The 13,737-nt window shown below is 59.4% G+C and overlaps 3 protein-coding genes across 5 annotated transcripts in view; 1 reads left to right on the top strand and 2 right to left on the bottom strand.

Moving 5' to 3' along the window:
• Window positions 1-414: 414 nt before the first annotated feature.
• SNX22 (sorting nexin 22) lies at window positions 415-4,723 on the top strand. 2 transcript variants are annotated; one of them, XM_066559010.1, is made up of 6 exons: window positions 415-486; window positions 3,802-3,885; window positions 3,974-4,078; window positions 4,185-4,279; window positions 4,410-4,486; window positions 4,616-4,723. In XM_066559010.1, the coding sequence occupies exons 1-6, from the start codon at window positions 415-417 to the stop codon at window positions 4,711-4,713; spliced, it is 531 nt and encodes a 176-aa protein (XP_066415107.1). In that variant the 3' UTR covers window positions 4,714-4,723. The 2 variants fall into 2 exon arrangements, with proteins under 2 accessions (XP_066415107.1, XP_066415106.1); XM_066559009.1 differs by lacking the exon at window positions 415-486 and having other exon boundaries at window positions 3,713-3,885.
• A 432-nt stretch (window positions 4,724-5,155) lies between these two features.
• On the bottom strand, window positions 5,156-7,122 carry PPIB (peptidylprolyl isomerase B). The gene is made up of 5 exons (XM_066558610.1): window positions 6,954-7,122; window positions 6,380-6,493; window positions 6,152-6,245; window positions 5,579-5,763; window positions 5,156-5,483 (listed from the first exon to the last, which is right to left on the bottom strand). The coding sequence occupies exons 1-5, from the start codon at window positions 7,107-7,109 to the stop codon at window positions 5,361-5,363; spliced, it is 672 nt and encodes a 223-aa protein (XP_066414707.1). The 5' UTR covers window positions 7,110-7,122; the 3' UTR covers window positions 5,156-5,360.
• A 4,048-nt stretch (window positions 7,123-11,170) lies between these two features.
• Window positions 11,171-13,737, bottom strand: part of CSNK1G1 (casein kinase 1 gamma 1) — a 98,281-nt gene continuing 95,714 nt past the window's right edge. For both annotated transcript variants that reach the window (XM_066558585.1, XM_066558586.1), the window contains one exon: window positions 11,171-11,672. In XM_066558585.1, coding sequence (XP_066414682.1) covers window positions 11,618-11,672 — 55 coding nt within the window. In that variant the 3' untranslated portion in view covers window positions 11,171-11,617. The remainder of the gene's footprint in view (window positions 11,673-13,737) is intronic.

The raw sequence follows: 13,737 nt of genomic DNA, 5'->3' as shown, positions 1-13,737 counted from the left end.
CTCCGGTGGGAGCCGTTTTTAGGATCTGAGCTCAGCGGGGCTCTCCAGCGATCCCACTTTGTGGCATTCCCCGGAATCCACAATGGAGCTCTCAGGGCTGTGGTGCTCCTACCCCCCCCTCCCTTACCCGGGTTTGCTCCTTCCCCGCCCGTCCCAGCCTCGCGTGTGCGCTTTTATCAAAACCGATACCCGTTCAAAAAGCGAAAAGGCAGCTCGGGCTGACTTCCCTCTTTCCTTTCCCCTTATCCCTGGAACCCGGCTCCCTGCGGCGCCTCCGCGGCTCCGTCCCTGTGCTGCCCTGGGCCCGCCGCATCCCCCGGGCTGCCCGTGGGCCGTGACCCCGCCGTGTGCGCTCGGGGCGGTCCCTGCCCGGCCCCGGCCCCGCTCGGGGCCGGTCCCGCCGTGCCCCAGGCCATGATCGCCGTGTCCATCCCCGCGGCGGAGCCCCCGGCGGCGGCAGCGCGCAGCCCCGAGCGGGCGCACACGGTGAGGGACGGGGCGAGCGGGGCTCGGGGCCCTGCCGGGGCTGGGGCTCGGCTGTGCCCCAGGGAACGGGGCTGAGGGTGGCTGAGGGCGTCTCCTCCTGCCCCGGGAGCTGGGGGTCGCCGCTCGTCCCCAGGTGTCCCCCGCCCCTCCTGGGCGTGCGGGTCCCTGCCTTTCCCCTTTCTCCCTGCTCCGGGGGGTGGGGGGGGGTCCCTCCCTCGCACTGGAGGTCCCCGAGTTCCCACGGGGTGTCACCCTCTGCTCCCGGGCGGATTTGTCGCTCTCTGGCCCAGGAGTCTTCCACGTGCCCTGGGAATGGAGGTCGCTGCATGTCCCTGGGGCCTCCCTGCCGGTGGCAGACACAGAACCCCTGCCTTTGAAAGGGGTGTCTGTCCCTGCTCCGGGGGTGCCCTCTGCTCCTGGAGGTGTCTCTGTCTCGGCTCCCGGGGCTGTCTCTGCTCTCGGGGGTGCCCTCTGCTCTTGGGCTGTCTCTGCTCCGGGGGTGCGGGATCCCGCGTTCCGCTGTCCCCGCTGGCTGCGGGGTTTGCGGGTTTCTGCCTCTGCCCAGGGCTCTCTCCCTGCCCGGCGGTGCTTCCACCCTAATCCAGGGGCTGGAGGGCTCTCCTGTCCCACCTCCCCCGTGTCCTGTTCGTCCCCAAGCGCTGCCCTCTGCCCCCGGGGTCGGGGTGTCCCTGTAGGCTTGGAGGACCCCAAACACCCCGGGGAGTGTCCCCGGCAGCCACAACGGGACCCCTGACCCGGGGGGTCCGGGCGGGGATCCCCACAGGGGTCGCTGCTGATGGGGACCCTTTGCCCTTGAAGGAGAGGATGGGGGAAGTGGGCAAGGTGAGATTATTTTGGCCTGGGGAGGGCCACGGCGCTGGAGGTCTCAGCCTGTCCCTGCAGGGTCCCAGCCGGGGGCAGCACAGACCCTTCACCTTTGAAAGGGGAGAGGTCCCTGTAGCCCCCATGGCTGGGGTTTCCCTTCTTTTCCCGGGATGCCCCCCCTGTTCTCAGACTGGAGGTCTCCTCGTTCCCCCAGGCCACCCTGCCTGTCCCAGCCTCAAGGGCTGAAGGTCCTCAAGTGCCCCTGGGTGGTGCCCACCTGCCCCAGGGGCTCTGCCTGCCCTGGGGCCCTGCCGGGGGCACCTTCTGCCCCCTGCACCTTCTGGAAGTCGGGAATGTGTCTGTCTGTCCCGCAGCTTCCCTCTCGCCCCAGGGTGCAGGGTCCTGCCTTGGCCCCAGGGGTCCCCACATCCCAGGGGTGCCTCCACTTCCCCAGGGGTTGGAGGCTCTTCCTGCCCACCCCGGGGTCCTGTTCTGGGGATCTTGTTGCTCCCACGGGGTCTCCTCCTGCCCGGGGGGGGGTATCTCCATGAGAGTCAGGGACTGAGGGACACAGGTGTAACTGGGGAACCCCACTTGGCCCAGGGGCTGCCCCAGGGGCTGTTCCTTTACCCTGGGGATCTCCTCTGACCCCAGAGGGTTCTGGGGTCCCTGTCGATCCCTGAGTACCCCCACCTGCTCCAGGGATGTGTGTCCCACATCTGCCCTGGGGCTGGGATGTCCCCAAGCTCCTGCCCTGGTGTCCCCAAGTGCCCAGGTGTGTCTGTCCCTGCCTGCATCCCGAGGATCCCTGCTGGGGCGAGAGGGAGGGACAGGCAGTGATCCTGTACCCCTGGGAGGGGTGGGGAAGGGGCATCACTGGTCACGGTGTCTCCTTGGTTCCCAGGGGTCCTTGTCATGTCCCTGTGCACCCAGGATGGGGCTGTGTCCTTCCCCCAGGAGTGCAGGATCCAAGTGCCCTGAGGGGTCCCTGCCAGACACTCCAGGCTGTTGGTGTTGGGGTCCCTGTCTGTCTGTCTGTCTGTCTCTGGGTGCCCCCTCTGCCCTGGGTGTGAGGGTACCTGCTTGCCCTGGGTTGTGGAGGGTGTGGGGCTCTTAATGTGCCCACTGGGGTGTCTCCACATGCTCCAAGAGCTCGGGGGGTTCCCAGGGGTCCCAACTATGCAGTGAGTGAGGAGGCAGGGGGAGAGAGGGGCAGATGGGATCATTGCCCTGAGGAGGAGAGGTCCCCAGCTGTCCTCGTGGATCCCTTTCTGGGAAGGGGGACACAACGCCCTTGAAGGGGAGGGGATGGGGTCCCTGGCCCAGGAGGTGCTGGGCAGAGGCCCCCACAGGGTTCCTTTCTGAGACGGGTCTGAGGTGGGTCCTCTGCCCTTCTACCTTGGCCTAGGGGGTCCCTGTGGGATGGAGATGCCTGTCTGTCCTCAGGGGCCCACCCTTGAAAGAAGGGGCTGTCCCTGGCCTGGGGGATCCCCACTGGCCCTGGGGAGTGGAGCTGGGGGAGTGGAGCTTTCCCCCTTGGCATGGAGGAAAGAAGGGGTTCTCCTGCCTTCCCCAGGAGGGTGGAGATCCATGACTATCCCTAGGTAGGGAACCTTACCTGCCTTGGGGAAAAAAGGGTTGTCTCCCTCTGTCCCATTGGTTTGATGTCCCCATGTGTCCCTTCCTGGTGTCCCTGCACACCCCAAGGTGTTGGGGGTCCCTTGCAGCCCCAGGGTCTCTGTCTGGCAGGGTTTGGTGGGGGTTGGGCTGTCACACCTTGCTGTGCTCCCCTCGGGAGGGGAGAATTGTGTTCCATCTGCTTGTGGGGGTCCTGCCTGGTCCCATGGTGCCCCCATTGGCTGTGGGGGTGTCGGGGGTCTGCCCTGGAGGTTGGGGGTCTCTGCCTGTCCTAGAGAAGTGGGGGTGGAGTGTCCTACATGCTCTCCACAGGTGTGTGAGTTAGGGGCCCCTGCCTCCTCTGGGAGGCTGATGAGTGTGATGAGCATGATGAAGATGGTGAGGGTGATAAGGATGGTGAGTGAGGGTGCTGAGGCTGGTGAGAATGGTGAGGATGATGAGAAAGGTGAAGATGATAAGGCTGGAGCTGATGAAGATGATGAGGGATAGTGAGGGTGATGAAGATGGTGAGAACAACGAGGATGGTGAGGGTGCTGAGGGTTCTGAAGATGATGAGGCTGGAGCTGATGAGGATGGTGAGGGTGATGAAGACAGAACAACATGCATGGTGAGGCTCGGGCTGATGAGGAGGATGAGGATGATGAGGGATGGTGACGGTGATGAAGACAGTGAGAACAATGAACATGGTGAAGCTGGGGCTGACGAGGATGATGAGGGATGGTGAGAACAGTGATGATGGTGATGCTGGGGCTGATGAGGATGGTGAGGATGTTGAGGGTGATGAAGACAGTGAGAACAAGGAACATGGTGAGGCTGGGGCTGACGAGGAGCACGCTGTCTGTCCCCCTGCAGCTGTTCCGGGTGGAGGTGCTGTGCAATGGCCGGCGGCACACGGTGACCAAGCGCTACAGCGAGTTCCAGGCGCTGCACAAGCGGGTGAGAGCCCCCGGCTCTGCAGGAGGGGACGTGGGAGGCCTGGCCTCACCCTCTCCGGCCTGCCCTGATCCCCCCACACCTTCCTCAGATCAAGAAGACCTGCAAGGTGCCCGACTTCCCCCCACGCCACGTCCCCAACTGGATGCCCAAAGCGCTGGAGCAGCGCCGGCAGGCCCTGGAGGTTTACCTGCAGGTGAGGCGTGTACAGCAGGTTCAGGCTGGGTTTTAGGGGTGAAGAACACATGGTGGAGGGTTAGGGAGGGGGTTATTGGGGTGCTGACCCCCCTGGAGCATTGCAGGGTGTGCTGTACCACAACAAGGAGCTACCCCAGGACGTCCTGGACTTCCTGAAGGTGCCGCGGTGCCAGCAGAGCCCCAAGGCCAGCAGCTCCCCGTGAGTAGATGAGTTCTGCTGGCACCAGGGTTATCCCACACGGCCCTGCCCCATGTTAGGCACTCCTAACGAGTACCTGGGGTTGGGGATGGTGGTGACAGGCTGAGGACTGGTGTCCCCTCTCCCACAGCAGCACCAGAGTCCTGCCCCCCCAGCGCCCCATTGTCGGCTTCTGCTTGGATCCCTACATGCGGCCACGCGGCCCCGGTAAGGATTAGGGCTGTGGAGCAGGGCTCCAAAACCTCCAAGAGGCTCCTCTGGGCCCTGCAAAGGTGCTTCTCCTTTAACGGGGCCCAGGAGTGAACCAGCTGTTACAGCACCCCCGTTTCCCTGCAGAGCTGCTCCCCAACACCGTCCTCAGCGGGGTCCTGCAGGGCCTCTACCTCCCCCTGAGCCGTGTCCCAGCCTGGCAGCACCCCCAGCCTCTGGAATGATGAGTTCCACCCAGCACCCAGGGATGCAGTGGTGAGAGAAAGGATCCTTGTGGTGAAACTCACTCCCCTGCTGGGAGAAGCCAAAGGGATGTTGGGAACCGCTCTCCCACCACCATGCAAAATGCCTTTGTTGGCAGAGCAGGAGCTCTGCCTTCCCCCCTGCTGTTGTGGGCTTGCAGTACGAGCCTTTGGAGGTGCTGGAAAACCTCTCTGCATCCAGGCTTTGGTGCAATAAATCTCCTGGATTTGAGTGACTGGCAAAGTGCTGTGCTGTTTTGTGGAATTCTCCAAAGCAAACCCAGGGCCAACTGTGGCACTGCTCCCAGCTGGATGAGATGATAAAAAAGGAAGGTTGGAAGGGGGGCTGGAAGGTTGAGGGGTGTATCTGGCTGAGGGATGCAGAGTGATCTGCACCCCTCCGAAGGCAGGAGAGAGGCAGCTGTTTAAAAAACACATTGGTCACATTTATTGGTGCATGTGCTTCTTACAAAAGTGATGGAAGAGCAGCCTGTGCCCTGTCCCACTGGCTGGAGGCAGCAGGGAGAGGGGCTGGCACTGGGACACAGCAGGACCTGGTGGCCCCAGGGCAGGGGAAGCACAGCAGCCCTGTCCCACAGCCCCTCACAGCCTGGCAGGGCCTGGTCCCGTCACTCCTTGGCAATGGCAAAGGGCTTCTCCACCTCGATGGTGCCACAGTCGACGATGGTGACGTCCTTGAGGGGCTTGTCCCGGCTGTCAGTCTTTGTGCTCTCCACCTTCCTCACCACGTCCTGGTGGAGCACAGTGTGACAGTGGGATGTTGGGCTGGCCCAGCTCGGCCAAGCCCTTCCCAGAGCACCGACCCCTCTCCCTCTCCCTGCCTCACCATTCCCTCCAGCACTTTGCCGAACACCACGTGCTTCCCGTCCAGCCACGGCGTCTTCACGGTGGTGATGAAGAACTGGGAGCCGTTGGTGTCCTTGCCAGCGTTGGCCATGCTCACCCAGCCCGGCCCATAATGCTTCAGCTTGAAGTTCTCGTCAGGGAAACGGTCCCCGTAGATGCTTTTTCCTAAAGGGGGGGACAAAAAGGCCACAGTGGTCTCATGGAATATGTCAGGTAGGGGTGATGGTGGTGGTAGCTCCAAAACGAGGTGGGTGGGGGAATGAGCAATTCCAGAGTAGGGACTAGCACTGATGCCACAGGGATGCATGAGCCATGGGCTGCTGCAGGGAGCCAGACACGCCAGGGGCTGGGCAGGGGTGTCATGCCAAGGCAGCGGGGCAGGAGGCTCCCAGTTACCCCAGCACTCAGTTCTGCTCTGAGGCCATGTCTTTGTGAGCTCCAGGCCCACGTGATTCCACCAAGCTCCAGCTCTACACTGGTGCACAGCCCTGCAGCGGTTGGAATTGCAGCTGCTGCCTCACTCCAAGACAGTGGCTTGGATCCACCAGGTTACCTCCAGTGCCGTCACCACGGGTGAAGTCTCCTCCCTGGATCATGAAGTCCTTGATCACACGGTGGAACTTGCTGCCCTTGAAACCAAATCCTTTCTGGGGGTGTGGAGGAAGAACACGGAGTGAGGCGAAGGGACAGACCAGAGCTCCGTGGCCCCAGCACTGCCCCAGGGCACCGAGCAGGACCTGAGCAGGGGCAGGTGAGGCCCAGGGTGCCACGGGCCCCTCACCTCTCCGGTGGCCAAGGCCATGAAGTTCTCCACAGTTTTGGGCACTGTCTTGCCGAAGAGCCCGATGACGACACGGCCTGCATCCTCCTCACCGATCCGCAGGTCGAAAAACACCTTGGGGGGGCGGAGGAAGGTTAGGGTGATCAGGGGAGCCAGACTCACCTTGCTGGGCCAACCCACCCCCAAAAGTCCAACTCACCAACTCCAACCAGGCCCAAACCCTCACAAGATGAGGTTGGTTGGTGCCCCACAGCCCGGGCTGCATCCCCCCAGCAGTCTCACCACTCACCCCAGCTGGGCTCCCCAGCCCAGTTCCCCCCTCAGCTTCCCCAGAGCTGGGCCGAGCTGTCCCCAGGCCGCCTCCCCCTTTCAGGTGCCCCCAACGCCCCGCACTGGACCCTCCCTCCCTCACGGTCTCACCCCACCCTCCCCATCCGGCCCCTCAATCCCAGGCCCATCCAGGGCCCCTCACCCCAAGTTCTCCCTCTCCAGATCTCCCCCGCCCCATCCGGGCTCCCACCCCCCGGAGTCTTTCCCAATCCCCCCCGCCGGCCCCGCCTCGGCCCCCCCCGACCTTGGCGGTGACCTTGGGTCCCTTCTTGCGCTCGTCGGCGCGGGAGGCCGCGGGCAGCAGGAGCAGGAGGGCCGCGCCCAGCGCCGCCGCCGCCACCAGCACCTTCATCCTGCGCCGCTCGCAGCCCGGCCACAGCGCCCGCCGCGCCGCCGGCATCCGGCCACGCCCGCCCCGCACCCCCGCCCGCACCGCTCGCCCGCCCGCTCCGCCCGCCTGGGCGCGACCAACAGGGTCCCACAGGGGGGGTAGAGTAGCCCCTTCCGGCCGGGCGGAGCGCGGGAGTATGCCACGTTGCCCCTCGCTGGGCGACCGCGGCACTGTCAATCATGAGCGGAACGCCACGATGATTGGGCACTAAGGGGGAGGAGGCGGGAGAGGGGCGGGACCGAGGGTGGCGGTGGCCAATGGGCACGGGCGGAGGGCGGGGCTGAGGAAGGCCGGGGGCGCTGTTCCGGCGTGTCCCGCTGTGTCCCGCTCTGTCCCCGCTTTGTCCTCGGGCCCGGTGTGTCCCCAGTAGCAGCAGCCGCGGCCCCCGGCGAGCTGAATGGCTGCGGTCAATGGCTGAGCGGGTGCGTTGCAGAGATGCCACCCGAGAGCCAAAGCACCTCTGGGAGCAGCTGGCGCTGTACCCGCTCAGAGACACCTGAACCAAAGTGTTCACACATTTGGAACCTGCTCCACACTCTGATCTCTCGTGTGACATTTTCCCCCCTAATTCCCAGCCTTAAATGTATTATCTTTAGCATGATCTTTCATTTCTTGCTTCCAAAAGTTTGTCTGGGGACACGTGCGCTCGGTGAAGGAGATGAACCTCAGGTTCCCTCCCTGACCCTTGGAATGCACATCTCCACCTTTGAGGTTTATCTTTGTGGGGACTGACAGTGCCCCAGACCTGATGAAAACCTAATTCCCACATGTTCAACTAAGTGCAGGATTTGCATTCACTGACCAGTTTGGGTTCGAAGGGACCTTTACACATCTAACCCCTGCCATGGGCAGTGACACGTTCAGTGATGGTGCTAAGCTGAACATAGGCATCTGCAACACCACTGTGGGCTTCCAGCCCGGCCTCTCAATGGTATTTAAGAGGAATTAGGGCTTCTCTCACTCCTTCCTTCAGTTTTTATCCCACAGCCTTGCCAAGGGGGCAGGTCCCAGTACCCCTCTCCCTGTGGTCCCTTCTGCCTCAGGACAAGGCATCCTGCATTCCAGGATGGCTGAAGTGGGAATGTGTGTGCCCAGGAGAAGGGACATCAGTACCACCATGCCTTGGCCGTGCTCCATAAGGCTGAACCACCCATGGCTGTAAAGCACAAAGTGTTGAGTAGGTCCCACAAGGTCCCACCCCATGCATTGCCCTCTCCAAAGGGAACAGAGGGTCACACAAGCGCCCAGCAGAGCCAAAGGAAGACAAAACACAAGTGCCATGGTCAGGCTGAGGTAATAAATACTTCTATTCATGGAGAACAATGCAGCAGTGCAATGTTTTATTGAAAAAAAAAAAAAAAATCGTCTCACTTGATACCTCAGAAGACTGCATCGCAACGTTGGAGGGCCGAGAGCCGCGTCAGAGGCACCTGCACCAGGAGCCCCCAGGAGCCCTCCCCTGCCTGGGGCCTCCTGGCTGCCAACTGCTCCCGCCAAGGAGAGGAGGGATTGCCCAGGTTAATGCCCTACATCCTACCACAGCATGGCTGGCTCAGTCTGGCTGCTCTCCTTGTCACCTCCGAGCTCCCCGGGGACAGCGGTTCCCTCAAGCACAGGACTTGCTGGTAACTTGCTTTATATTCTTTTTTTTTTTTTTTAATTTTTTTTTTTTTTGTTAAAAAGCCACCCCACATCTTTGCCCTTTTTTTTTGAAGAGTCCAACGTACGATTATAGTGCAAGAGGGCTTGGTACAAGTGAGCATTACCAGCATGCCGTGGGGGGACAGTCCTCCCCTACAAACACATCATTGTAGGATTAAAAGAACACCGTATCTCTGGAGAGAAGCTGTAGTGGGTCACCATGAAACAGCTTTCAAACCAACCCACTTAAAAACAAGGTCAGGAAAGTTTCTAAACGATCAAATACATTCACTTAAAAAAAACCCCAAAAACCAAAAAACCCCCAAAAAAACAACAAAACAAAAGAAACCAAAAACATTTAGGAACAAAACCTGTTGAGATGGCCCCCTTCCCCCCCGCCCTCCCTCACCCTGCAAACACTTACATATGCTGCAACTACAAGCTGCTCCTTGAGTGGAGGCAGCGAGGAATGACCAAACACGGCAGGAGATGCAGAAGGAATCGAGTTCTGGTGACAGGCACTTAGTGGGGCTTGGGAGGGCAGCAACGGAAGTGTCTCAGGGCCAGCTCTGTGGGCAGTGGGCAGGGCGGCTCCCCTGGGAGCGCCCCTGCCCCTGGACACCCTCCCAAGATGCCAAACCATGGTTTCCTACAGCAGAGAGAGGAATGCCTGTGCCACAGACGCAGCTTCTGGGAACCACTGGCAGCGGAGGAGTTTGGAGGGAGAAAGGTGGAATGTGCCCATGGCCGTGTCCTCCCTGTGGCAGGAGGGGACAGGGCTGCACACCTGGCACGTGCCTGTGGGAGGTGAGTGGTGCCCTTCCTGCCCTGTTCCCACCCCAGCCCACAGCCTGGCTGGAGGAAAGCACTTTGCTGAGGGGAAGGAAGGAGGTGCATGTGTGAACCGAGGGCTCTGCGCCTCCGTTGCGCTCTCTGGGATAAGGCATGGAGAGAACGCAGCCGAGAATGGAGAAGAGATTGCCCTGCTGGGATCCTGGCTAGGAGAGAGGCTTTTCCACCCTGGCATCACACCAGTGTCTGCCTGACTCAGGAATGCATGAGGAGCAAGCCCAGAGCTTGCTGCCCAGGCTGATCTCGTGTCCTCTAAGCCTGCTCCTACCCAGCCAGGCAAACTGAACCTCCTGGCAATGCTGCTCTGTGAACTCCAAGCTACACAGCTTAGCATAAATCCAATAAACAAGAATGAGATCTAGTCTCTCCCTTTCCTCCCTTCATGCTCTCCATGATTTTTGGGTAAGCCAGGCCCAAGTTTATGACAACTGAACTATCCCAGCCTGATCTAGTGTCACACATGGAAAGACAAAGTCCAACAAATTACTTATAACCTTCCCAAAGCTGCTCTGGTTCTCCCACAGCCCTGTCATCTCTCCAGTAACCCCTGACAGCCTCATCTCCAATTTGGGAAACACTGCAGTTGGATGCATGATTTCAGTGTTTTTCTGGGTGTGCAAAGCACCCCAAGCCCTTTCCTTGCTATTGGTTTGGCTCAAAGTGGTGCAGGAGAAGCGTGGCTGCAGCAAGGGTGGGATGCTCACAGAGAGGATGTGAAGGAGATTCCAGTCAAACCTATCTGACCACCGGGAGATGGGATCAGTGTTAAGGCATGAAGTATCCTCTCCCCTGCTGGGGATGCTTTCCTCCCACTAATATGTTCTTGCAGAAGGTTCCCAACCAGCCCAAGGAGGGATTTGGGAAGGCTGCCTGGCTACCCACACCCAGAAACGCCCACGCTTCAGGAAATGGCTGTTTCCCAGGAGCCTCAATCCTGATTTACCTCTTAGACCAGCACAAATTTCTCTGGCTTGGCAAAGGCCACACTGCTCCCTCTGGCCCATGCCGGGCATCAGCCTCGCCTCCCCCGGCCACCTGGGTCAGGCACGGTGTAGGAAACCATGGAAAGGACATTCACTGGCAGCTAGGAAGGGTGATTGGAAATTCAAGTATGCTTTCCTCAGCGCGCGGCCCAAGGTGGGCGTCAGGAGCCCCAGACTGGCACGAGGGTTGTGGACATCCCCACTCAACCAAGGGCATTTCCGTGCACCCCACCATCCTCCCCGCTGGATGTCTGCCTGCGCTGGCGTGGCCACGCAGAGATCCACAGATACAATGTGCATCTGTAAATGCTAAAAATAATAAAAAGTGCAACGACGTCAGCTTCTTTAAAACAATCCACACTGCTCTGTTACTGTCACAGGAGGGAGGTGTCAAGGGAGCCAGAAAAAAAACCCTAACTGGAACAGTAGATTGCAAATTTCTCACAGCTTGCACATTACAGTGTAACTGTTCCCAAGGAGCCACAGAGAGAACCTGTCTCTTCCTGCTGCAGCAGTCAGGCCCTTCTCCTAGCAACTCTCCTGCCTGCCCTGCATCCTCCTGCCCTCTCCACAGCCAATCGAGCCTATGGAATTTCTTCACTTAATTAAGGAGGGAGGAGGACAGAGGAGCAGAGTGCAGGGGAGGGAGGGGAGGAAAGTGAGCAGGAACTAAGCACAGTCCTCAGGTTTGCGTCAACGATGCCTTCACCGTAAACAATGGGAAGGAGGGTCAGCCAGCCAGCCCCCCTCCCAGGGCGACCAAGACCTGAGCCAGCCACAGTCCTGGTCCCAAAAGGAGCTTCAGGCTTGGAGTGAATGAGGGAGACCATTCAGCAGATCCACCCCAGAGTGGTTTGTTTTGGAACGTTTTCTTCTCTTTTTGGTTTAAAATGTCACTTGGTTTTTTTTTTTTTTTTCTGTTTTCATTTTTCTCTCTTCCTCCTATGCCTCCTCCTCCTCCTCCTAAAGAGAAGCTCCTTCCAGTAAGACAGGGCAGGAGCTGCAGGCGTGGTGGTTCCTGCAAGGCCCAGGAGGCACCGGTCACTTGTGACGCTGAGCCGTCTTCTTCCGTTTCCTCTTAAAGAAGCAGCAGCACCTGAGGCACAAAGGACAAGGAGGGAGAGTCAGCCCCACGCCTGGCAGCCTGTGAGGTCCTCACAATGTCCCCATGATGTCCCTGCCGTCCCCCCACTTGTCCTCATGCAACAGCATCTCTGCCTGCCCGGCCTGGGCCCCACCAGGATGGGGCCAGGTGCTGGTGGGTGGATGACACCACCAGCCTGGACTGGGAGACCAGGCACAGCCAGCTGGGCTTCTCCCTCCCAGGCTCCACTGGAATGCAAGGAACCATCTGGGAAAGCAGTAAAACAGGGACCCAGGTGCTGCACTCCCTCTGTCCCACCCCAGAGGAACTGGACTGGGAAGGTGAGCTCTGGCTGCTTTTCCCAGCCACAAGACACACGGTTTTCACTACTGTTCACTAACAAAACAAGTTCCAAAGAGACCTCGGCTCAGGGACCAGGTTTCTTTACTGAACCTTTCAAGATAACCAGAGCTTCCACCTTGGATCAATCACTCAGTGCTGGGATGCAGAACCCCTGCTTCTTCCCCCATCCGATGTGAGGGTGGTGCACAGGATTAGGGGAAGCAAGAAGGATGGAGAGTGGAGGCTGAGGTGGGGAGAGGAACGCCCAACACAGCTGAACCGTGAGGAGCGGTGGGTTCCCTGCGGGATACACTGGGAACAGTCATCCAGAGCCTAAACTCCTTCTGGCTTCCTGCAGAATTCCTTGGTGGTGAACATGTATCTACCTTTCTACCCTGAGCCCACTGTCAGGAATGCTCTGCACATCTGTGAGAGTCCTCCCAAGCTATGTGTCTTTCTCCATCTGCTGGGACAGCTGTCCCTGGAGAAGCCTGGGTGATGCTGGAAGACTGCTCTTTCAGACTGCTGGAAGGGATGCTTGGATAAACAACCAGAGTAGACCACCGAGTCTTAGTAGATTCTGAGTTGGAAGAGACCCACAAGGATCACTGAGTCCAACTCCTGGCTGGACAGCCCCAAGAATCCAACCATGTGCCTGAGTGTGTTGTTCAAATGCTCCCTGAGCTCTGGCAGGCAAACATGAGGATGCAAAGACTGTTTTTTCCTACAACCATCTGTTGTAGGCTAAAAACATTCCAAACCACTCTAACATCTTCTCCAAACTATTTTTCATTGGGTCCTTCATGGAGTGTCAGCTTTACACCCCTGTCCTCTCAGAACTAGAGGAACTCTCATGCAGATACTTGTCCCTGGGTGCACAAGCTTCACTCTGGGGTGCAAAAGCAATGTGTGAGCACAACCTGCCATGAGCTGAGCCTGCCAGCACAGAACAACTGCTTGGGAGAACAAACAACTCTCCCCGTGACATGGAGAGCTCCCACAGCCCCTCAAGAGGAGGGACTGCTCCCAGTGCATGGACTGATGTCCATGATTTGTCTCTAGGCTCCTGAAAAGGCCCAGTTTGGGAGGAGAAATGCAAAGCCCTTGTCCTTGCAGGGCAAGTGATGCCTCCACTGCTGCCCACCCACCCTGAGGTGTTTGTCTGCCACCTCAGCACCCCCATCCCAGGCTGAAACCCCCACCCCAGGACTGCTCTGGCATTTTGTTATCCCTGGCCATTCGCCACCATCTCCTGCTTTAGCCTGTTGCAGTATTTGTCCCACAGTAGCCACCTTCCTTCATGGCTTGTGCGATGGTGGGTAAGGGGGACGTCACAGGGAGAGGATGGAGGATGCATGAGTGATGGTTTGGCATGCAGCGGGTAAGGGAAGAAGGGGCTGAGCAGCACTCGACTCCTTGGGCACTGAACAAAGGGAGCTGACTGACTTCTGGCTGGTTTTCCTTGTGACTGTCTTTTTAGGCTCTTACTCCGAGGTCCAGGGAAGGGTTCAGGAAAGGAAGTCCTGGCAGTTCAGACAGGCAGAGGCAAAACACCAAAATAAAAGGATAAGGCAGGCTGACAATTACAGAACGTGATCTCTCTGCATGCAGATGATGCCCAAGAGAACAGCCCCAGACTACGACATACAGAGAAGCCAGAGATGCCAGAGGTATTGGAGGCGATGCCTATGGAGAGCAGGGCAGAGTCAGTCTCCCATCCAACAAGGACATTCCT

The sequence above is a fragment of the Molothrus aeneus genome, chromosome 13 (assembly GCF_037042795.1).
Source record: "Molothrus aeneus isolate 106 chromosome 13, BPBGC_Maene_1.0, whole genome shotgun sequence".
NCBI lineage: Eukaryota > Metazoa > Chordata > Aves > Passeriformes > Icteridae > Molothrus > Molothrus aeneus.
Note: the sequence above shows the minus strand (reverse complement) of the source record. Positions and strands in the feature narration are given on the sequence as shown.

What these genes read in the sequence shown, in the direction of transcription:
- PPIB (XM_066558610.1), bottom strand. Translation starts at nt 7,109, where the DNA reads ATGCCGGCGGCGCGGCGGGCGCTGTGGCCGGGCTGCGAGCGGCGCAGG. An exon ending in GACCCAAGGTCACCGCCAAG is followed by an intron (nt 6,494 to 6,953) that starts GTCGGGGGGGGC and finishes CGCCCCCCCAAG; the next exon opens with GTGTTTTTCGACCTGCGGAT. An exon ending in CCGTGGTGACGGCACTGGAG is followed by an intron (nt 5,764 to 6,151) that starts GTAACCTGGTGG and finishes CCCCCCCTTTAG; the next exon opens with GAAAAAGCATCTACGGGGAC.
- SNX22 (XM_066559009.1), top strand. Translation starts at nt 3,718, where the DNA reads ATGTTGAGGGTGATGAAGACAGTGAGAACAAGGAACATGGTGAGGCTG. An exon ending in CCCTGGAGGTTTACCTGCAG is followed by an intron (nt 4,079 to 4,184) that starts GTGAGGCGTGTA and finishes GGAGCATTGCAG; the next exon opens with GGTGTGCTGTACCACAACAA. An exon ending in CCCAAGGCCAGCAGCTCCCC is followed by an intron (nt 4,280 to 4,409) that starts GTGAGTAGATGA and finishes CCTCTCCCACAG; the next exon opens with CAGCACCAGAGTCCTGCCCC.